At 43.6% G+C, this 24449-nt stretch overlaps 1 protein-coding gene across 1 annotated transcript; it reads left to right on the forward strand.

Annotated features, from left to right (window-relative positions):
- Nucleotides 1-20034: 20034 nt before the first annotated feature.
- On the forward strand, nucleotides 20035-23028 carry LOC143816138 (DNA damage-regulated autophagy modulator protein 1-like). Its single transcript, XM_077296202.1, has 7 exons — nucleotides 20035-20228; nucleotides 20969-21036; nucleotides 21523-21665; nucleotides 21846-22017; nucleotides 22154-22209; nucleotides 22375-22461; nucleotides 22597-23028. Exons 1-7 carry the CDS (start codon nucleotides 20110-20112, stop codon nucleotides 22675-22677), a joined length of 726 nt encoding a protein of 241 aa, XP_077152317.1. The 5' UTR covers nucleotides 20035-20109; the 3' UTR covers nucleotides 22678-23028.
- The last annotated feature ends 1421 nt before the right edge of the window (nucleotides 23029-24449 follow it).

The following is a 24449-nucleotide window of genomic DNA, read 5'->3' on the forward strand; positions in this document are numbered from 1 at the left end:
GTCCATCATGAAAGACCGAGCTCAAGTGCCAAAACTCGGGCATGAGTGACCTGTCCGAGGCCCTCTGCCACTGCTGTGAAGAGCCCCCCCAAAAAAGAGGCAGAGGACTGGGATAGGGGAACACCTGATGGACCAGCTTCCTGGTCTCCAGTCTGTATGGCAGGCCCACTTGCTGCAGCGCTGCTGGATGGCTGGGACGGGTCCGTGGCTGTTTGATGAGGGACCGCTCCAGAACCAGGGTCAAGAGTGCTGCTCCATGTGCTGTAAAAAAAGAAGAAAAAAAACACATTACTACCAAACATTTACAATAGTAAAGAGCCAACTCCTGTGAATAGAAAAATACAGATTAGGCAATCCAACACAACCAATTACACCATAAACAATACTTACGTTCTCTGGGCAAGGACCGGTCTCAAAAACGCAAGGATGCGGTGATACTTGTATTTGCGGATCCTTGCTCCAGAACCACTAGGAAGCCGGCTCTCTTGACGAAGGTCCTTGTTGAAGCGATCCTTTATCGAACGCCAATGTGTTTTGACTTTGAGCACTGTTAAAAAATATAAATAATGGTCAAACAATACACTTTTGACCGTGATCACACAACTGTGTGTGATGACAGAAACTCTCAAGAGTTTCTCTCATCACACACAGTTGTGTGATCACGGCCAAGGTCACTGCAGCAGCACACCGCATTGCAATACTTACAAAATGCATTTTGGACCCGAGTTGGGGAGTTGTCCCAGCCATCCCACATCGCTTTGGCCACCTCATTCCATAGCCGCCGGATCGTCTCATTGTCCGAGTACTGCGGAACCCGGGTGTCCCACAACGGGACTTGCTCATGGACCAGGGAGATTGGGAGGTCATTTTCAATGAGGTCCTCATCCCGTTCTGGAACCTGAAAAATAAATAAAGACATTAATGAAGGAGACATTAACATAAGGAAAAGAAAGAAAACAGAGACAGAAAACTGGCATGAATATTGAAAGTCAAGAAAAACAGGAGTCAAGAAGAAAAAGGTAAAGAAAGAGGAAAGTAAAGAAATGAACATTCAGGAATAGTAAAGTGAGGATACAATAAACAGTCAGCCACGTATACGTACACGCTGCCGCCTTGCCACCCGACCGTGAACCCGCTGCTCCTGCTCAGCCTCTGCCGCAGTGGAAGAAGTGCTCTAAAAAAAGGAAAAAAAATTGTCACATGTGTAGATGTGACAGTGAATACTTACCAATCTGAGGAGGTGAGTACTCACTTCACTGACATGTTCGGCTTGTGCAGGCCCAGGACGTTGCACCTCCTCAGAAGAAGATGACATTCTGATGCATGCAGAAAGAAAAAAATGCCAGAAATTAGGACATATAGAGACAGAAAATAGAAAATAAAGACATTGGCTAGTATATACTTCCATTGTTTAGTGTTTTTTTTTCCTCCAAGGTTCTTGCCTGCGTCTGCTCTGCTTCTCTGTCTGCTGAGTAGCGATCTGTAAATGCCACCTCCCTACTTTTATCAGTTTGTATATGGGGGGTGGCTAATCAGTGTCTAGACATGTTTTTCTGTGATGCAACGCATGCGTTGTCACAAACGTAAGCAAACACATGTGCTTGCGAATGCATGCGTTCTCATAGACCGTAATGCATTTTTTTGCCGCATTCCTTCCCCTAACAACCGCATTTGTTTCTAGGCAGCAAATTGACGCCTCTAAAATTACTACATGTAGCGTTTACTGCGCCAAACCGCAGACGACGAAGCGATGCATGCATCGTCTAACGCGGCAAAATGCAACCGATCGCAGACACATGTGTCCCTAATGTTAAAGAAAGGAATACACGATGCATGCGGATAATTGTGGCACAAATGCTGTGGACACAACCACAAATGTGAAACCAGCCTAACACTGACCTCACACATGTTGACATTTCCTATGGATATAAACCAATCTTTCATAAGAGCTATGGAAGGACCAAATTAATTTACCGGCATTAACTTCAGATGCTGGTACCCACATCCCCTCCTCACGACCATACCCCTTTCAGTGCACTAAATATTGTAAATAACAGCAAACCATACAAGAATCCACAATTTTGAGAGTGAAGAAGAGGATCGTTTCTACTCAGGAACCCCTGAAAACTGCTCCTTACTAAAGGTACAGAACTGAGGATGGAAGTCATATGCACCAAAAGATGGCGACATACCAGTGGCCTCACCGCGACGATTATTTAATTCAAACTCAGCTAATAGTAGAAAAGATAACCAATCCCCCTGGTTATATGACACAAAACACCTGAGTTATGTCTCCAGACTGTGGTTTAGGGCTCCTTCTCACTTGCGAGAAATACGTCCGAGTCTCGCAGGTTAAAACCCTGCTCTGGCGCCGGCAATCCAGAGCGGAGCTTGCAGCCACACAGCAATACATGGAGCTGCACGCTCCGCTCCCAAGTGCCGGCGCCAGAGCAGGGTTTTAACCTGCGAGACTCGGTCGTATTTCTCGCAAGTGAGAAGGAGCCCTTAGGGTATGTGCACACGTACAGTAGAATGATCCTCTGCGGATTTTTCTGCAGCGGATTTAATAAATCCGCAGGGCAAAAACTGCACATTTTTCCTACGGATTTATTGCGGATTTACCATGGATTTACTGCGGTTTTTGTGCGGATTCTACTGCGGTTTTACACCTGCGGTTTTCATTATGGAGCAGGTGTAAAAGCATGTGCACTGCGGATTGTGTTTCCCATAGGTTTACATTGTACTGTAAACGCATGGGAAACCGCTGCGGACCCGCAGCTGCGGAAACGCTGCGGATCCGCAGCGTGTGCACATAACCTTAGACTTTCAGTCTGACCATTAGTTTGAGGATGAAACGCCAAAGAAAAAGATAGATGCATCTCTAGGTGAGAACAATATGCCCTCCAGAATTTACAGTGCCTTGCGAAAGTATTCAGCTCCCTGGAACTTTTCAACCTTTTCCCACATATCATGCTTCAACCATAAAGATACCAAATGTAAATTTTTGGTGAAGAATCAACAACAAGTGGAACACAGTTTTGAAGTTGAACGAAATTTATTGGTTATTTTAAATTTTTGTGGAAATTCAAAAACTGAAAAGTGGGGCATGCAATATTATTCGGCCCCTTTACTTTCAGTACAGCAAACTCACTCCAGAAGTTCATTGTGGATCTCTGAATGATCCAATGTTGTCCTAAATGCCTAATGATGGTAAATATAATCCACCTGTGTGTAATCAAGTCTCTGTATAAATGCACCTGCTCCGTGACAGTGTCAGGGTTCTGTTTGAAGCACAGATAGCAACATGAAGACCAAGGAACACAACAGGCAGGTCTGTGATACCAGTGGCGACAGGGGACCGAGTACCTTGGGATGGCCGCCGCCATCAGGTTGTGGGAAGCTTCAGTCTCAACGAGCCTAAAAGGAAACATTTCGAGCGCAAGCAGATGAGAAATGTTAGAATTTAGTACTGTGGCCTGTGGGGCGTTGACTGGATATTTCCGCTTGCGTTCAAATGACTGAGGTATAGACAAGTGAAGGCTGCGCAGGGACAAGGACGTGGACGGGCTGGATGATGGTGCTGTTGACTGTGGGCAACAATAGGTGCAGGGCCTGAGGCATCTTCACATGCACGGTGAACTGGGGATTGGCTTCTATGCAAAACAGAGGAAGAAGAAGTGGTGTCACCTGCAGACAGTGTTCCTGGAGCCTGGGGTCAGTCCACAAAGTCGGGTGCTTTGCTGCCATGTCATGCTGGTGGTGGTCAGGATGGTAGTTTTGGCACCCCTGCTGATGCGTGCATGGCAGGTGCTGCAAATGGCCTGTTTTGGGTTATCGTCAGAGTCTTTAAAAAATAGCCAGACTCGGGAAGATCTAACAGTTGGAATGGCAACTTCCATCATGTTGGTGGTACGGGGAACGGATGTGTTGTGAATTCCATTCTCGAACTCCCTCCTGTGGTCATGAATGGTACTTCGGCGAGTTCTGTCCGTGGACTCCCTCTGGTGGCTGTGAGTGGAACTGCTGGTTCTGAGGTTGCTTCCTCAGCTGCCCTCGTTTGCTGCTAGGCTGGCTTCTCTATTTAACTCCACTCAGATCGTTACTCCATGCCAGCTGTCAATGTATCAGTACTGGTTCAGATCTCTCTCGGATCTTTCTGATGACCTGTCTACTCCAGCAGAAGCTAAGTCCCTGCTAGTTCATTTGCTGTTCATTGTGTACTTAATATATTTCTTAGTATTTGCTAAGTTCTGTCCAGCTTGCTAACATGATATTGCCTTGCTAGCTGGAAGCTCTGGGGTGCAGAGTGGCACCTCCGCACCGTGAGTCGGTGCGGGGGTCTTTTTGCACACTCTGCGTGGCTTTTTGTAGTTTTTTGTGCTGACCGCATAGATCCCTTTCCTATCCTCAGTCTATTTAGTAAGTCTGGCCTCCTTTGCTGAAACCTGTTTCATCCCTGTGTTTGTGACTTTCCTCTTAACTCACAGTTAATATATGTGGGGGGCTGCCTTTAACTTTGGGGAATTTCTCTGAGGCAAGGTAAGGCTTTATTTCCTATCTTTAGGGGTAGTTAGCTCTTAGGCTGTGAAGAGGCGTCTAGGGAGAGTTAGGTACGCTCCACAGCTATTTCTAGTGTGTGCGTTATAGGATTAGGATTTGCGGTCAGCAGAGTTCCCACTTCCCAGAGCTTGTCCTGTCTTCTAGTTTAACCATCAGGTCATTCCAGGTGCACATAACCACCAGGTCCATAACACGGATGCACGCCTTCTGTCTGTGGCCACCACACTGCTTCTTTCTGCTTGTTGGGGTGAAATTCCTACTTCCCCATATGTGCTGCTGTCCTCTCTCTGCATGCCCTCCTGCCAGGTTGGGTCAAACACTATGTCATCCACCACCTTGTCTTCCACATCCACACCCTGCTCCTCCTCCTGACTTTCTGGCAATTGTGTCCCATCATCATCCATCTCTTGTAACACTTTCCCACCATCACCTTCATGTGACCGTGGCTGTTCAAATCTTTGTGCATCACTACATGCAATCTCATCTGGCCCCATTTCAAGTTGACCAGCCGAGAGTCCGGAATCTTTAAAGGGAAAACTGAACAGCTCTTCAGAGTGTCAAAGCGGGGATCAGTTGTCTCAGGGCACTCAGCAGGTTGGGAGGAAGGTGGATCAGGATGAGTAATATCCGATCCACACTCACGGCTACTCAGACTTGACCATGTGGAAGACGTGATGGTGATGGTGGCTAAATGACTGGAAGCATTATCCGCTATCCAACCAACCAACTTCCTTTTTTTTGGAAGTGCATTTGAACAGCAAGGTGGCTTGTTGTTGAAGGGAAATAGAGGAAAAAAAAATAAATCTTTAAATCTTCAGCATAGCGAGTGTGAGCGAGCTGAGTGTGACCTGAGCGTAAGTGTGGACGGCGGTAAGTGTGACTTGTGACTCAGTGAAGAGGTATTTGGAAGGCCTTTAACAAATACCTGTGTGAATTTGTGTGAGTTGTTGAATTGGGAGTAGCTATATTCACAAGGGGTTAACTTAGGGTGGGCGGTCACAATCAAGGGTTTATAAGGGGCAGCTGTTTGGGGCTCAAGTCCTTTTTGGAAGTGCATTTGAACAGCAAGGTGGCTTGTTGTTGAAGGGAAATAGAGGAAAAAAAAAAAATCTTTAAATCTTCAGCATAGCGAGTGTGAGCGAGCTGAGTGTGACCTGAGCGTAAGTGTGGACGGCGGTAAGTGTGACTTGTGACTCAGTGACTTTGGAATCAGGGAGTTTCCAAAGGAGGAATTGCTGTTCCAAGTGTTAATTAATACTTGTATTTTTTTTTTTTTATTTAACGTTTCTGTCTGGTGCAATCCCCATTAGGAAATGTGCTCCACAATTGTTAATGCCATCCAGTGCACATCTTGCCACATGTATGCAGTCCTTGATCAGCCGATCGAGGGTGCATACTGCTGTGCGAGATATGAGCACGTTGTGCATTTGGAAACCCAGATACTGGATCTAAATGTGCAGCTGGCAACACTGAGATCCATAGACAATATGGAGAGGAGTCTTCTGCTCACAGAGCAGACGCTCAATGGGATAGATGAGGAGGGGGATAATAGGATGGAGCTGCAGGACAGTGAGGCAGTTAGCTGGGTGACAGTTAGGAAGCGGGGTAGAGGGAAGAGTGCCAGGGAGGCTAGTCCTGATCTGGCACACCCCAATAAGTTTGCTAAGTTGGCAGATGAGGGGGGTGCCAGTACAGGGGTAGCACTGCTGCAGCCAGGCATGTCCTCTGAAAGCTGGAGGAGTGACTGCTCCAGTAAGGAGGGAAATAGGAGAGCAGGGCAGGCCAGACAGGTGCTGGTAGTGGGGGACTCAATTATTAGGGGAACAGATAGGGCAATCTGTCACAAAGACAGGGATCGTCGAACGGTGTGCTGCCTACCTGGCGCTCGAGTCCGACACATCGCTGATCGGGTGGACAGATTACTGGGAGGGGCTGGTGAGGACCCAGCGGTCATGGTGCACATTGGCACAAATGACAAAGTTAGAGGTAGGTGGAAGGTCCTTAAAGATGATTTCAGGGAATTAGGCTGCAAGCTGAAAGCAAGGACCTCCAACATGGTATTTTCTGAAATACTGCCTGTACCACGTGCCACGCCAGAGAGGCAACGGGAGATTAGGGAGGTTAATAAGTGGCTCAAGAATTGGTGTAGGAAGGAGGGGTTTGGGTTCCTGCAAAACTGGGCCGACTTCTCAGTTGGCTACAGGCTCTACACTAGGGATGGGCTGCACCTCAATGGGGAAGGTGCAGCTGTGCTGGGGGAGAAAATGGTTAGAAGGTTGGAGGAGTGTTTAAACTAGGGAATGGGGGGGAGGGTATTCATTTTATAGGTGGGGAAGATAGTGCAGATAGAGACCTGGGCACAAATAAGGAAGTTGGGGGTGGCGGAGGCATGGGGGGTGGGGTTAGAACAGTTAGTAATTTAAGAAAGAATAGAGGTACAGAGAGGAACATCAAGTGCATGTATACTAATGCCAGAAGCCTCGCCAACAAAATGGACGAATTAGAACTAATGTTGTTGGAGCATAATTATGACATGGTGGGGATATCTGAAACATGGCTGGATGAGAGCCATGACTGGGCTGTTAACTTGCAGGGCTATAGCCTTTTCAGAAATGACCGTACAGATAAGCGAGGGGGTGGGGTGTGTCTGTTTGTAAAATCGACCTTAAAACCCATCCTGCGTGATAATATAGGTGAATCTAATGAAAATGTAGAGTCCCTGTGGGTGGAGATAAGGGGAGGGGGAAAAATAATAAATTACTGATAGGAGTTTGTTATAAATCTCCAAAAATAATGGAAGCAATGGAGAATATCCTTGTAAAGCAAATAGATGAAGCTGCGACTCAAGGAGAAGTCATTATTATGGGGGACTTCAACTACCCTGAAATAGATTGGGGAACAGAAACCTGCAGTTCCAGTAAAGGTAATCGGTTTTTGACAACTATGAGAGACAATTACCTTTCACAACTGGTTCAGGACCCAACAAGGAGGGGGGCACTGCTAGACCTAATATTAACCAACAGGCCAGACCGCATATCAAATATAAGGGTTGGGGGTCACTTGGGGAATAGTGATCACAAAATAATAAGTTTTCATGTCTCCTTTAATAAGATGTGTAGTAGAGGGGTGACAAGGACACTAAACTTCAGGAGGGCAAATTTCCAACGGATGAGAGAGGATCTTGGTGTAATTAACTGGGACGATATCCTGAGACATAAAAGTACACAAAGAAAATGGGAGACATTTATTAGCATCCTGGATAGGACCTGTGCACAGTATATACTGTATGGGAATAAACATACTAGAAATAGGAGGAAACCAATATGGCTAAATAAAGCTGTAAGGGGCGCAATAAGTGACAAAAAGAAAGCATTTAGAGAATTAGAGGAAGTAGGTAGTGAGGAGACATTAAATAAATACAAAAAATTAAATAAATTCTGTAAAAAGCAAATCAAGGCAGCAAAGATTGAGACAGAGAGACTCATTGCTAGAGAGAGCAAAAATAACCCCAAAATATTCTTTAACTACATAAATAGTAAGAAACTAAAAAATTATAGTGTTGGCCCCCTTAAAAATAGTCTGGGTGAAATGGTGGATGAGGATGAGGAAAAAGCCAATATGCTAAATCACTTTTTTTCATCAGTATTTACAAAAGAAAATCCCATGGCAGCCAATATGACTAGTGATAATAATTCCCAATTTAATGTTACCTGCTTAACCCAGCAGGAAGTACGGCGGCGTCTAAAAATCACAAAAATTGACAAATCTCCGGGCCCGGATGGGATACACCCCCGAGTACTGCAGGAATTAAGTACAGTCATTGATAGACCATTATTTTTAATCTTTAAAGAGTCCATAATAACAGGGTCTGTACCACAGGACTGGCGTATAGCAAATGTGGTGCCAATATTCAAAAAGGGGACAAAAACTGAACTCGGAAATTATAGGCCAGTAAGTTTAACCTCTACTGTGGGTAAAATCCTGGAGGGCATTCTAAGGGATGCTATACTGGAGTATCTGAAGAGGAATAACCTCATGACCCAGTATCAGCACGGGTTTACTAGGGACCGATCATGTCAGACTAATTTGATCAGCTTCTATGAAGAGGTAAGTTCCGGTCTGGACCAAGGGAACCCAGTAGATGTAGTGTATATGGACTTTTCAAAAAGCTTTTGATACGGTGCCACACAAAAGGTTGATACATAAAATGAGAATAATGGGGATAGGGGAAAATATGTGCAAGTGGGTTGAGAGTTGGCTCAGGGATAGGAAACAAAGGGTGGTTATTAATGGAGCACACTCAGACTGGGTCACGGTTAGTAGTGGGGTACCACAGGGGTCAGTATTGGGCCCTCTTCTTTTTAACATATTTATTAATGACCTTGTAGGGGGCATTCAGAGTAGAATTTCAATATTTGCAGATGACACTAAACTGTAGGGTAATCAATACAGGGGAGGACAATTTTATATTACAGGCCGATTTATGTAAACTAGAAGCTTGGGCTGATAAATGGCAAATGAGCTTTAATGGGGATAAATGTAAGGTCATGCACTTGGGTAGAAGTAATAAGATGTATAACTATGTGCTTAATTCTAAAACTCTGGGCAAAACCGTCAATGAAAAAGACCTGGGTGTATGGGTGGATGACAAACTCATATTCAGTGGCCAGTGTCAGGCAGCTGCTACAAAGGCAAATAAAATAATAGGATGCATTAAAAGAGGCATAGATGCTCATGAGGAGAACATAATTTTACCTCTATACAAGTCACTAGTGCGACCACACTTAGAATACTGTGCACAGTTCTGGTCTCCGGTGTATAAGAAAGACATAGCTGAACTGGAGCGGGTGCAGAGAAGAGCGACCAAGGTTATTAGAGGACTAGGGGGTCTGCAATACCAAGATAGGTTATTACACTTGGGGCTATTTAGTTTGGAAAAACGAAGACTAAGGGGTGATCTTATGTTAATGTATAAATATATGAGGGGACAGTACAAAGACCTTTCTGCTGATCTTTCTAATCATAGACCGGTGACAGGGACAAGGGGGCATCCTCTACGTCTGGAGGAAAAAAGGTTTAAGCATAATAACAGACGCGGATTCTTTACTGTAAGAGCAGTGAGACTATGGAACTCTCTGCCATATGATGTTGTAATGAGTGACTCATTGCTTCAATTTAAGAGGGGACTGGATACCTTTCTGGAAAAGTATAATATTACAGGGTATATATATTAGATTCCTTGATAAGGCGTTGATCCAGGGAACTAGTCTGATTGCCGTATGTGGGGTCGGGAAGGAATTTTTTTCCCCATGATGGAGCTTACTCTTACCACATGGGTTTTTTTTGCCTTCCCCTGGATCAACATGTTAGGGCATGCTAGGCTATGGGTTGAACTAGATGGACTTAAAGTCTTCCTTCAACCTTAATAACTATGTATGTAACTATGTATGTAACTGTTTCACACTGCTCTGGTTTCAATAGTGGTGTGCTGCGGTCCCCTAGAAACTGGGTGTTATGATTCTCAATGGCGAGAGAACATAGCCCAGCATATATGAGAACTAGCTCTTGGAAGATGGAAACTATACTGACCATGAACTAAACCTGCCGCACAACTAGAAGTGGCCGGGTAGCATGCCTACGTTTTTTTATCCCTAGATGCCCAGCGCCAGCCGGAGAACTACCTAATCCTAGCAGAGGAAAAGACAGTCCTGGCTCACCTCTAGAGAAATTTTCCCAAAAGGCAGACAGAGGCCCCCACATATATTGGCGGTGATTTTAGATGAAATGACAAACGTAGTATGAAAATAGGTTTAGCAAAATCGAGGTCCGCTTACTAGATAGCATGAAGACAGAAAGGGCACTTTCATGGTCAGCAGAAAACCCTATCAAAACACCATCCAGAAATTACTTTAGGACTCTAGCATTAACTCATAACACCAGAGTGGCAATTTCCGCTCACAAGAGCTTTCCAGACACAGTAACGAAACAGCAGCTGTGAACAGGAACAAAATGCAAAAACACACAAGGACAAAAGTCCAACTTAGCTGGGAGTTGTCTAGTAGCAGGAACATGCACAGAAAGGCTACTGATTACATTGTTGACCGGCATGAAACTGACAGAGGAGCAAGGTTATATAGCGACTCCCACATCCTGATAGGAGCAGGTGAACAGAGGGGATGATGCACACAAGTTAAATTCCACAAGTGGCCACCGGGGGAGCCCAGAATCCAATTTCACAACAGTACCCCCCCCTCAAGGAGGGGGCACCGAACCCTCACCAGAACCACCAGGGCGATCAGGATGAGCCCTATGAAAGGCACGGACAAGATCGGAGGCATGAACATCAGAGGCAGTGACCCAAGAATTATCCTCCTGACCGTATCCCTTCCATTTGACCAGATACTGGAGTTTCCGTCTGGAAACACGAGAGTCCAAGATCTTTTCCACAACGTACTCCAACTCACCCTCAACCAACACCGGAGCAGGAGGCTCAACGGAAGGCACAGCTGGTACCTCATACCTGCGCAACAATGACCGATGAAAAACATTATGAATCGAAAAAGATGCAGGGAGGTCCAAACGGAAGGACACAGGGTTAAGAATCTCCAATATCTTGTACGGGCCGATGAACCGAGGCTTAAACTTAGGAGAAGAAACCCTCATAGGGACAAAACGAGAAGACAACCACACCAAGTCCCCAACACAAAGCCGAGGACCAACACGACGACGGCGGTTGGCAAAAAGCTGAGTCTTCTCCTGGGACAACTTCAAATTGTCCACCACCTGCCCCCAAATCTGATGCAACCTCTCCACCACAGCATCCACTCCAGGACAATCCGAAGATTCCACTTGACCGGAGGAAAATCGAGGATGAAACCCCGAATTACAGAAAAACGGGGACACCAAGGTGGCAGAGCTGGCCCGATTATTGAGGGCGAACACCGCCAAAGGCAAAAAAGCAACCCAATCATCCTGATCCGCAGACACAAAACACCTCAAATATGTCTCCAAGGTCTGATTAGTCCGCTCGGTCTGGCCATTAGTCTGAGGATGGAAAGCAGACGAAAAAGACAAATCTATGCCCATCCTAGCACAGAATGCCCGCCAAAATCTAGACACGAATTGGGTCCCTCTGTCAGAAACGATATTCTCCGGAATACCATGCAAACGAACAACATTTTGAAAAAACAGAGGAACCAACTCGGAAGAAGAAGGCAACTTAGGCAAGGGAACCAGATGGACCATCTTAGAGAAACGGTCACACACCACCCAGATGACAGACATCTTCTGAGAAACAGGCAGATCCGAAATAAAATCCATCGAGATGTGCGTCCAAGGCCTCTTCGGGATAGGCAAGGGTAACAACAATCCACTAGCCCGAGAACAACAAGGCTTGGCCCGAGCACAAACGTCACAAGACTGCACAAAGCCTCGCACATCTCGTGACAGGGAAGGCCACCAGAAGGACCTTGCCACCAAATCCCTGGTACCAAAGATTCCAGGATGACCTGCCAACGCAGAAGAATGAACCTCAGAGATGACTCTACTGGTCCAATCATCAGGAACAAACAGTCTACCAGGTGGGCAACGATCAGGTCTATCCGCCTGAAACTCCTGCAAGGCCCGCCGCAGGTCTGGAGAAACGGCAGACAATATCACTCCATCTTTAAGGATACCTGTGGGCTCAGAATTACCAGGGGAGTCAGGCTCAAAACTCCTAGAAAGGGCATCCGCCTTAACATTCTTAGAACCCGGTAGGTAAGACACCACAAAATTAAACCGAGAGAAAAACAACGACCAGCGCGCTTGTCTAGGATTCAGGCGCCTGGCAGACTCAAGGTAAATTAAATTTTTGTGGTCAGTCAATACCACCACCTGATGTCTGGCCCCCTCAAGCCAGTGACGCCACTCCTCAAAAGCCCACTTCATGGCCAAAAGCTCCCGATTCCCAATATCATAATTCCGCTCGGCGGGCGAAAATTTACGGGAAAAAAAAGCACAAGGTCTCATCACGGAGCAGTCGGAACTTCTCTGCGACAACACCGCCCCAGCTCCGATTTCAGAAGCGTCGACCTCAACCTGAAAAGGAAGAGCAACATCAGGCTGACGCAACACTGGGGCGGAAGAAAAGCGGCGCTTGAGCTCCCGAAAGGCCTCCACAGCATCAGGGGACCAATCAGCAACATCAGCACCCTTCTTAGTCAAATCAGTCAATGGTTTTACAACATCAGAAAAACCAGCAATAAATCGACGATAAAAGTTAGCAAAGCCCAAAAATTTCTGAAGACTCTTAAGAGAAGAGGGTTGCGTCCAATCACCAATAGCCTGAACCTTGACAGGATCCATCTCGATGGAAGAGGGGGAAAAAATGTATCCCAAGAAGGAAATCTTCTGAACCCCAAAAACACACTTAGAACCCTTCACACACAAGGAATTAGACCGCAAAACCTGAAAAACCCTCCTGACCTGCTGGACATGAGAGTCCCAGTCATCCGAAAAAATCAGAATATCATCCAGATACACAATCATAAATTTATCCAAATAATCGCGGAAAATGTCATGCATAAAGGACTGGAAGACTGAAGGGGCATTTGAAAGACCAAAAGGCATCACCAAATACTCAAAATGGCCCTCGGGCGTATTAAATGCGGTTTTCCACTCATCCCCCTGCTTGATTCGCACCAAATTATACGCCCCACGGAGATCAATCTTAGAGAACCACTTGGCCCCCTTTATACGAGCAAACAAATCAGTAAGCAGTGGTAACGGATATTGATATTTAACCGTGATTTTATTCAAAAGTCGATAATCAATACACGGCCTCAAAGAGCCGTCTTTCTTAGACACAAAGAAAAAACCGGCTCCTAAGGGAGATGACGAAGGACGAATATGTCCCTTTTCCAAGGACTCCTTTATATATTCTCGCATAGCAGCGTGTTCAGGCACAGACAGATTAAATAAACGACCCTTAGGGTATTTACTACCCGGGATCAAGTCTATGGCACAATCGCACTCCCGGTGCGGAGGTAGTGAACCAACCTTGGGTTCTTCAAAAACGTCACGAAAGTCAGACAAGAATTCAGGAATCTCAGAGGGAATAGATGATGAAATGGAAACCAAAGGTACGTCCCCATGAGTTCCTTTACATCCCCAGCTTAACACAGACATAGCTCTCCAGTCGAGGACTGGGTTATGAGATTGCAGCCATGGCAATCCCAGCACCAAAACATCATGTAGATTATACAGCACCAGAAAGCGAATAACCTCCTGGTGATCCGGATTAACACGCATAGTCACTTGTGTCCAGTATTGTGGTTTATTACTAGCCAATGGGGTGGAGTCAATCCCTTTCAGAGGTATCGGAGCCTCCAATGGCTCCAAATCATACCCACAGCGTTTGGCAAAGGACCAATCCATAAGACTCAAAGCAGCGCCAGAGTCGACATAGGCGTCCGCGGTAATAGATGACAAAGAACAAATCAGGGTCACAGATAGAATAAACTTAGACTGTAAAGTGCTAATTGAAACAGACTTGTCAGGCTTCTTAGTACGCTTAAAGCATGCTGATATAACATGAGTTGAATCACCACAATAGAAGCACAACCCATTTTTTCGTCTAAAATTCTGCCGCTCGCTTCTGGACAGAATTCTATCACATTGCATATTTTCTGGCGTTTTCTCAGTAGACACCGCCAAATGGTGCACAGGTTTGCGCTCCCGCAGACGCCTATCAATCTGAATAGCCATCGTCATGGACTCATTCAGACTCGCAGGCACAGGGAACCCCACCATAACATCCTTAATGGCATCAGAGAGACCTTCTCTGAAAATCGCCGCCAGGGCGCACTCATTCCACTGAGTAAGCACAGACCATTTGCGGAATTTTTGGCAGTATATTTCAGCTTCATCTTGCCCCTGAGACAAGGACATCAAGGCCTTTTCCGCCTGAAGCTCTAAATGAGGTTCCTCATAAAGCAACCCCAAGGCCAGAAAAAACGCATCCACATTGAGCAACGCAGGATCCCCTGGTGCCAATGCAAAAGCCCAGTCTTGAGGGTCGCCCCGGAGCAAGGAAATTACAATCCTGACCTGCTGTGCAGGGTCTCCGGCAGAGCGAGACTTCAGGGACAAAAACAATTTGCAATTATTTTTAAAATTTTGAAAGTGAGATCTATTCCCCGAGAAGAATTCAGGCAAAGGAATTCTAGGTTCAGACATAGGTGCATGAACAACAAAATCTTGCAAATTTTGTACCTTTGTGGCGAGATTATTCAAACCTGTAGCTACACTCTGAAGATCCATTTGAAACAGGTGAACACAGAGCCATTCAAGGATTAGAAGGAGAGGAAGAGAGGAAGGCTGCAGTATAGGCAGACTAGCAAGTGATTCAATTAAGAGCACACTCAGAACTAGAGGGAAAAAAAAAAAAAAAAATTGTAGCAGACTTCTTTTTTCTCTCCTTTCTCAGCCAGTAATTTAACCCTTTTTTGGGCCGGTCAAACTGTTATGATTCTCAATGGCGAGAGAACATAGCCCAGCATATATGAGAACTAGCTCTTGGAAGATGGAAACTATACTGACCATGAACTAAACCTGCCGCACAACTAGAAGTGGCCGGGTAGCATGCCTACGTTTTTTTATCCCTAGATGCCCAGCGCCAGCCGGAGAACTACCTAATCCTAGCAGAGGAAAAGACAGTCCTGGCTCACCTCTAGAGAAATTTTCCCAAAAGGCAGACAGAGGCCCCCACATATATTGGCGGTGATTTTAGATGAAATGACAAACGTAGTATGAAAATAGGTTTAGCAAAATCGAGGTCCGCTTACTAGATAGCATGCAGGGCCGGTTTTAGGCAAAGTGGGGCCCTAGGCAAAAGTTTAAAATGGGGCCCCAAATGCTAACATATTGCACCAACAGAAACATTTTGGTTGTAGCTACATGCGCTGATTTCAGGCCACTAAACGAGCGTGATCAACAATATTGAAGTCATTCGCCACTTGTTTCTAGCCTCTTTACACTGGCTGGGGAGAGAATGATCACTAGTAAATCAATCTGTCCCCATACAGTATCATCTTAGCAGAATATCTGCAGTTTTAACTGGGCGATGTGCTGATGAGAACAATGATTTTTGTTCCGGCATATACTGTACATACACCGTACATACACACAGATACACATACCGTACATACACAGACATACACCTTACATGCATACACACATACAGTTATATACACTGATAGTATACACATACCGTACATACATATACCATTCATACACACAAATACACATACATACACCGTACGTACACACAGATACACATACATATACCATCATACATACACATACCGTACATGCACACATGCATATACTGTACATTCACACAAATGCCGTACACATATACCGTACATACACACAGATACACACATATACCGTACATACACAGATACAGTTATATACATATAGTACATACATATAAAATACACCCAAATGCAAATACCGTACATACATACATATACCGTACATGCATACACACACATATACCGAACATACAGATACACATACACGTACCGTACATACACACATACAGTATATACACATAGTATACACATACCGTACACACATATACATATACTGTATGTACATGCACATAAACATACATATATACCATATATCCATACAAATTTATTTCACATACACAGATACACACATACTGTACATGCATACACACACAGCCATACAACTATACCATATACATACACACATATACTGTACATACACAGATACACACACACAGATAGAAACATACACATAGATACACACAGATGCACACATACATATACAAGCATATACATACATACATACTAATCTTCTATAGGTGGTCAGATGAGCCCTGCAGGTCAGTTCAGCTGGAGAAGGCTGCAGACCCCACTGTGGGGGATGGGGCACAGAGCAGACAGCACCTGATGATAAATTCCCAGTAAGGGAGGAAAAGACTCAAATTCAAAAAGTTCCATGACTAAAATTATAAAGAGATAAGTTATAAAGAGCACTATAACTGCACATTACTCTTCAGGTCACTTCACAGCATACATTTTGCTGCCGTGCTGCCCCTGCAGTGAGCTCCTCCCCCATCTCTGCTCTGTGAGGAGATGCTGCAGCCTGCTCTGAACAGAACAGTGGAGGGAGCAGAAGACCCCCTGTAAGTCCTGCTCTTCCTCCACTGATGTCTCTGTGTGCTGTGCAGCCGGGGCCCCTGACTGTAGGCGAGTACTCACGATTGGGACGCTCCATGCAGGGGGACAGACGGCAGCCAGTGAGCGCTCTCCTCAGTCTGGTCACTGTGAGGTAAGGAAAGCGTTCATTGGCCAGCGTCTTTCCCTGCATGACACGCCCCCTTTTTGATCTCCTGCACTTCGCGCCCCGCTCTCTCCCCGACACTCGGTGTTCCATGATTACAGGAGGGGGTGAGAGGGGCCCGACCCTGCATGATACCGGGCCTGCCTGCAGGGGCCCCCCTCCACCTCTGGGCCCTGGAGCAGTGCCATCAACAGTATGTCTGCCCCTGGCTGGGGGCCCCTAGGGCAGCGGGGGCCCCAGGCAGCTGCCTAGTCTGCCTGCCCCTAACGCCGACCCTGATAGCATGAAGACAGAAAGGGCACTTTCATGGTCAGCAGAAAACCCTATCAAAACACCATCCAGAAATTACTTTAGGACTCTAGCATTAACTCATAACACCAGAGTGGCAATTTCCGCTCACAAGAGCTTTCCAGACACAGTAACGAAACAGCAGCTGTGAACAGGAACAAAATGCAAAAACACACAAGGACAAAAGTCCAACTTAGCTGGGAGTTGTCTAGTAGCAGGAACATGCACAGAAAGGCTACTGATTACATTGTTGACCGGCATGAAACTGACAGAGGAGCAAGGTTATATAGCGACTCCCACATCCTGATAGGAGCAGGTGAACAGAGGGGATGATGCACACAAGTTAAATTCCACAAGTGGCCACCGGGGGAGCCCAGAATCCAATTTCACAACACTGGGACAGGAAGGTTGAGTGTGAAGATGAGGGTCTTTCAGCTTGTCCACAGCCTCGTCCTCTGCATGCATCATCAGCATCATGTCCACTTCTCCGTCCCTTGCCTCTTGCCTTGCCCATTTTAAATGGACTACTGAAATATTTGAAAAGCGCAATACAAATGGATTAATTTGGAGAAAACTTCTATGTGATCAGTTTGCTTGAAAAGCAAGTATTTGTAGACCACAGATTCACCGAGCGTCTAACGGAGATAAGAGACAGTTATAATATGTTTTTTTTAAATATTTTTTTAACCACAAAATAATGAGTAGACCAAGGCTAGCAGACAAAAAAATACAACGTATGCCTGTAAAGCGAAGATTTTGACACCACAGATACACCAGGCGTCTGACGGAGATAACAGACTGTATACATTTTTTTACATTTTTTTTAATTTTTGAGAACACTAAATACTGAGTAGACCAAGGTTAGCAGACAAAACAATGCAACGTATGCCTGAAAAGCAAAGATTTTGACACCAAAGATACACCAGGCATCTGACGGAGATAACAGATTGTATACATTTTTAATTTTATTTTTAATTTTTGAAAACACTAAATACTGAGTAGACCAAGGCTAGCAGACAAAATAATGCCAACGTATGCCTGCAAAGTGAAGATTTTGACACCACAGATACACCAGTTGTCTGACGGAGATAACAGACTGTATAAAAAATTTTATTTTTTTTTTTACATTTTTGAAAAAACTAAATACTGAGAAGACCAATCCTAGCAGATGAAATAATGCAACGTATGCCTTGGAAAGCGAACATTTTGACACCACAGATACACCAGGCATCTGACAGAGATGACAGACTGTTTGATGTGGCCTTTTTTTTTTAATTTAAAAAAAAAACACTAAATAATGATTAGCCGAAGGCTAGCAGACAAAACAATGCAATGTATGCCTGCAAAGCAAAGATTTTGACACCACAGATACATCAGGCGTCTGACGGTGATAACAGTTTAAATTTGCGGCCTTTTTTTCAAGAACATTTTTTAAAAACACTAAATAATGATTAGCCAAAGGCTAGCAGACAAAACAATGCAACGTATGCCTGCAAAGCAAGGATTTTGACACCACAGATATACCAGGCATCAGCCAGAGATAACAGACTGATCAAAATATGGCCTTGATTTTTTTGGGCCCACCAAAATTGTGTCAATAAGTTGGCTATGACACTAAAAAAAATTGTTGTACTAAAATTGTAAGATATTTATCGCAATCATATGCGATGCTTGTGGCGTACAAATCACAGTGATAAATATAAGAACTGTAGCTAAATATTTTTGGGCCAGCTACAGATTTTTGGGGCAGCAAAATGGTGTCCAAAAATGTTGTAAGACACTACAAAAAATTATATAGTGCGCACTCATATCTGTTGCCTGAGACAATTTTTTTTTTTTTCAAATTGTTAGATTTTCACGCTCTTGTATTGCAATGACCTAGCTGTAGTCTGCAGCGTGACCAAGCAAATAAATGTAGAAAAAAGGGGGCTATGGATTGGTTTCTAATATAATGAGCAGGTATAAGCTGAAAAAAAAAAATTGCCACGGATAACTGAAGCTAGGTATATATAAAATATTTAGCAGCAGCAGACAGTAATGGAGCCTTTATATGTATGCAGTGAGATCTATGTACTCACATACAGTGCCTGCAGGCCTTGCACTGATGTGGATATGTGCACATCACATATCCTCTCTTGGCACGGCTTGACATTTGGTCCACTTACGAGTCTATCCTGTCTCATCACGGCTTGGCATTTGTTCCTCCTGAATGCCAGCACTAGTTATTCAAATAATTACTAAGCAGTTTCTATCACTTTAAATGATGGTTACACTAGGTGAACATTATCCCTTTAACTGATGTTAATGTTGTACTAGGCAGGTGCTATCTCTTTAAATGATTACAAAGTGGGCATTATCTCATTAAATGAGGGTTATAGTGAGTGCTATGCACCTAAATTATGGCTATAGTAAATGGGTGCTAGCCCTTTAATGATGGTTGTACTAAGTGCGCAATATCCAATGAAATGACTTACATTTTGGCTTTACGCCAAATTCATGAATCGTGTGTGCCATTGTGTGGAATTTGTTGTTGAAAAACTTGTACAATCCTCTTAATAAATATCTGGTGATAATATGTAATCTTTTACAGGGATATAATAATAGGAGTTATTACACTACAATGTGCTGGATATATCACAGAATATGGAAAGTGTGAAAACATCTACATTACCAAGCAGCAATCAAATCCAGGTTGCCTGAGTGATGATGTAACAATGAGGTGGTTAGCCATGACATCACAAGACCATTGTGACATCATCAGGTTCTAAGCCTATTACTACCTCTGCCTGATGCTACCTCGGCATTCTGATCTGTGACTGCAGAGAAAGAAATAGCGAGAGAGAAAGAGAGAGAATAAGAGAGAGAGAAAGAGAGAAGAAGCTTCGGCTATATCTTCTTTCCATCATGGAGATCCGAGGTTTGGCATTTCTGCCTATCTTGTGCTTCATATGGACGATATTGGGCAGCTGTGCCCTATTAGTCCTGACTATCATCTCAGGGCACAGTGACTATCCGTACATCAGGCAAGAGGGTCCTGGGAAAGATTCCTGACTCTGTAGTATAATTTCATATTGTTTTTGTCTTAGAGAAATGGAATGTTCTAATTATATTATTATATGTCCTGGCATGTTCTTATTGCATTATAATCAGTACATTATTAACCCCTTCCCACTGCAGCCATATGAGGGACTGTTTATTGCCAGATGAATCATATTTTTGAATGACACCATTAACTTTGCTATAGTGTAAAAGAAGACAGACATTTTTTTTCAAGTGCACTGATACTGAGAAAAAAAGCGCTTTTGTAGTTTTTTTGTGTTTTGTTTTTACACCATTCATTGTGTAGTAAAAATTACATTGTCCAACTTTTTTATTCTTTTAGTGGTGCAATAATCTCTTCTGTTTGTGTCGCTAATTGCCGAGACCCATAACTTTATACATTTCCCACTGATTGAGCCATATGAGGCCTTTTATTGTTTTGTTTTTATCTATTTCTGGAGTTTCAACAAAATATACAATACAAAATATGTTTATTTTCTTAATATCTATTTTTAATAGGGAAAAACTAAAATAATTTGAACTTTAGTTTTTTAAAACTGTAACTTGAATGTACAATCATCTGATGTTTTTTCTGCGTTTAGTTTGGTAACTTTCCTCTAATGTACTTGGCTTCAATTTGTGTCTGGTCAGAATATATAATGTAGGATGATTATAGATGACAATTCCTCCTCTTATGTCCTAATATTTTCCTTATCTTTGACAGTGATACGGGACTCGACTTCCCAGAATCCGTGATCTACACAGTGATTTTCACGGTTAATTCCATCTTTGGTAAGTAGATGCTGCATGACACAGGACATTATCACAATTCTTTGCTCAGAGGTGACATTAAAAGGGTTCTCTAGGACCATAAGATTGATAGCCCATTATATCAAATCAGTGGGTTCTGACTGTGACAATCCGCCGATTACCCGATTTAAGCGGCCATGCTGCCCTTTCATTGTTTTGTACGTTTGCCAGTGGTAATTGATGGTACTAAAGCTTTCGGCAGCTCAGTCCCAGTAAAGTATATGAGACACGGCTGTAATACCAGACACCACCCATCAAAAGTAAGGATCTGTGCCTGGTAAGCAATGAAAGATATGTGGGCACTTCTTCACTAATCCATAAATTTGATATAAGTATAGGCTATCAAAGGCCCAGATAACCCCTTTATATCTCTAAACCTCTTCAGCTCATTTGAGCATTCTTAAGAGTAGGTTTTCTATCATAGTGACATGAAAATATCTGGTTGATAATTTGCTTTATCTATTTCAGGAGCTGGCATCGCTTACATCCAGTATAGGTTCATGATTATTCAGTCTGAGCCATCGGAGAAGCGCTATATCATCTGCCAGAAAATCCTCCTCATCATTGGATGGATTGTGGGCATTTCGAACATAGTTAATGCTGTATTTTCGGTAAGTTAGTAGGTTTTATATAACGTCTCCAGTAATACTCAGGACCCCAGGTTCAGTATAATATATACTGTGGTGACTACACGGAGTCCAGTATATTACAGTGGGGCAGATCCTGCTCTTATCTGTTCTCAGATCTCCATGATGACCTTATTGATGACAGTCATATATTTCTTCTCGTAGATGAAAATGAATCCTACAGCGCACAGGATCGGCGCAGGAATGGCTTTTTTACTTCTTGCCATTTACAACATATCTCAATCTGTGTTCCTGTACAAGAGATCCTTCAGCAGTCGGTGCATGTGCCACTTTAGACTGGCAGCAGCTTTGCTGGCGACTGTTTCTCTGCTAATAAGTATCCTTTTCTAGATAAGTCAGTGTGTTTAGGTGTGTAAGGTGGGCTCCATTGTGACCATTATTTCATAGGTCAGTCACGATTGTAGGAAATACTATAATAGGATTCTGGTACTTTTCTTAACATGTCCTTCCAGCTGGTGCAGGTATGTGCACCTACTTCTTCCATCTATGTAGTGGCCTCTGTAAGACGGTAAGTTTATTTCACGTTTCACCATCTTGCACAATTCACTGGTGTCCTGTGTAAAGGTAAACCATAAACTCTCGGTGTACAAGTCATCCTACCATCTCATTCCATGCCAGATGCATTGGTGAGTACAGCCAGGAAGTAACGTCCTTTATCTTCTATCTTCTGCAGATCTTTTTTAGGACCGGCATGATAGCCGAGTGGATCGCATTAGTCGGCCTGATAACGCATCAACTAACTAACTATACTGATTTCCAGGTGAGTAAATGATGTGGGGGTCTTATAAGCGCCAATGATGTTTCTGTTAAGGATTTGTTACATGGAAAAAAAATCTACAGAGATGCCACATTTCAATGATGTCTAATAATAAATGTCTTCTCTCCTTTTTCTCAGAGTTTGTCTTTAAAAATCTCCCGAGAAGGTGTTACCATCTGTCTAAGGGAAAAGATCCAGGCTTTCAGAATGCCCGTATAAAATCCAGAGGGTAAGAACTAGCGCTGGAGTGACACAAAGACAACTAAACCATCTGTACTGCATCATATCATGTTCCTGCAAGCCGGATAAAGGGAAATGAAGACCTGACCTACAGCAGGAAAAGAAACTGATGAGGACCAACAGTCCGAAACACCGTGTCTGCGAATTGAGATACTGATTTGGCTTTTATCCTAAGTCATATTGCATCATCAACATGCTCTATAGATGGTGCTAAGTCATCTATATGGCTGTGAATGAGGCTTATGTTACCAAAGCCTGAGTGCAAAAGCTGGCTGCACGGGTTAATTCTTCGTAATGAATTCATTTGGAATTCCTTTTAAATAAATATATACATATATTTTTAAACTTGATTTATTGACTTATTGAAGGAGAAAAGTACAACAAAACATAATACATATCAATCCACCAATTCACAGGATGATAGCACAGTAACACTGACCTCACACATGTGTTGACATTTCCTATGAATATAAACCAATCTTTCATAAGAGCTATGGAAGGACCAAATTAATTTACTGGCATTAACCTCAGATGCCGGTACCCACCTCCTCTCCTCACGACCATACGCCTTTCAGTGCACTAAATATTGTAAACAATAGCGAACCATACAAGAATCCACAATTTTGAGAGTGAAGAAGAGGATCGTTTTTACCCAGGAACACCTGAAAACTACTCCTTACTAAAGGTACAGAACTGAGGATGGAAGTAGTATGCACAAAAAAAATGGAGACATACCTGTGGCCTCACCGCGACGATTATTTAATTCAAATTCAGCTAATAGTAGAAAAGATGACCAATCCCCCTGGTTATATGACACAAAACACCTGAGTTATGTCTCCAGACTTTGGTTTAGACTTTCAGTCTGACCATTAGTTTGAGGATGAAACGAAAGAAAAAGATAGATGCATCTCTAGGTGAGAACAAAATGCCCTTCATAATTTACAGTGCCTTGCGAAAGTATTCGGCTCCCTTGAACTTTTCAACCTTTTCCCACATATCATGCTTCAAACATAAATATACCAAATGTAAATTTTTGGTGAAGAATCAACAACAAGAGGAACACAATTGTGAAGTTGAACAAAATTTATTGGTTATTTTAAATTTTTGAGCTGCTTGAGCTTATGAAACTTAGACTCAGCAAGGGAGACATTCTGCGAATCCTCATACACTAGGCCTAGAGCCTCAAAAAAGCCATCAACCAACTGGAGAGACAGTGAGCCTGATGAAATTGAAAAGGCCTCAGATTGAGGATCTCCTTGATGGAGAGAAATAACAATCCCAACCTGTTGCTCCTCACTCCCAAATGAATAAAGATGAAGCCTAAAATAAAGCATGCAGGCTTCACAGAATACAACAAATTTATCCCGTCCTCCAAAAACCTACCTTAGGTTACGGTTCAGCCTGACTGCCTGCCAGACCAACTGTGAGATTCAAGATTGCAGCTGTTAGGGTTGGCGGATTGCACTAAATAAAAATAAATAATAAAGAACAATAGCAACCCAGGATCGACTGTGCAGAGATGTATAACTTCTGCTAGTGTGAACAATGGCGGAATGAAGCACTGAGCTTTAACCTTAATCAGACTGCGTCAACTCCACACAATATGAACAGAACGCAAAGTAGCAAACTCAATTATTTCACTGAGAGGTACTGCTCAATATACTGAGCATTATACCCTATTAAACGTCACAGGGCTGATAGCACGTGGTTTGCACTCGCTCTGCAACTAAACTGTGCCAATTGCACACAAG

This window comes from Ranitomeya variabilis, chromosome 1 (genome assembly GCF_051348905.1).
Source record: "Ranitomeya variabilis isolate aRanVar5 chromosome 1, aRanVar5.hap1, whole genome shotgun sequence".
NCBI classification, from domain to species: Eukaryota; Metazoa; Chordata; class Amphibia; order Anura; family Dendrobatidae; genus Ranitomeya; species Ranitomeya variabilis.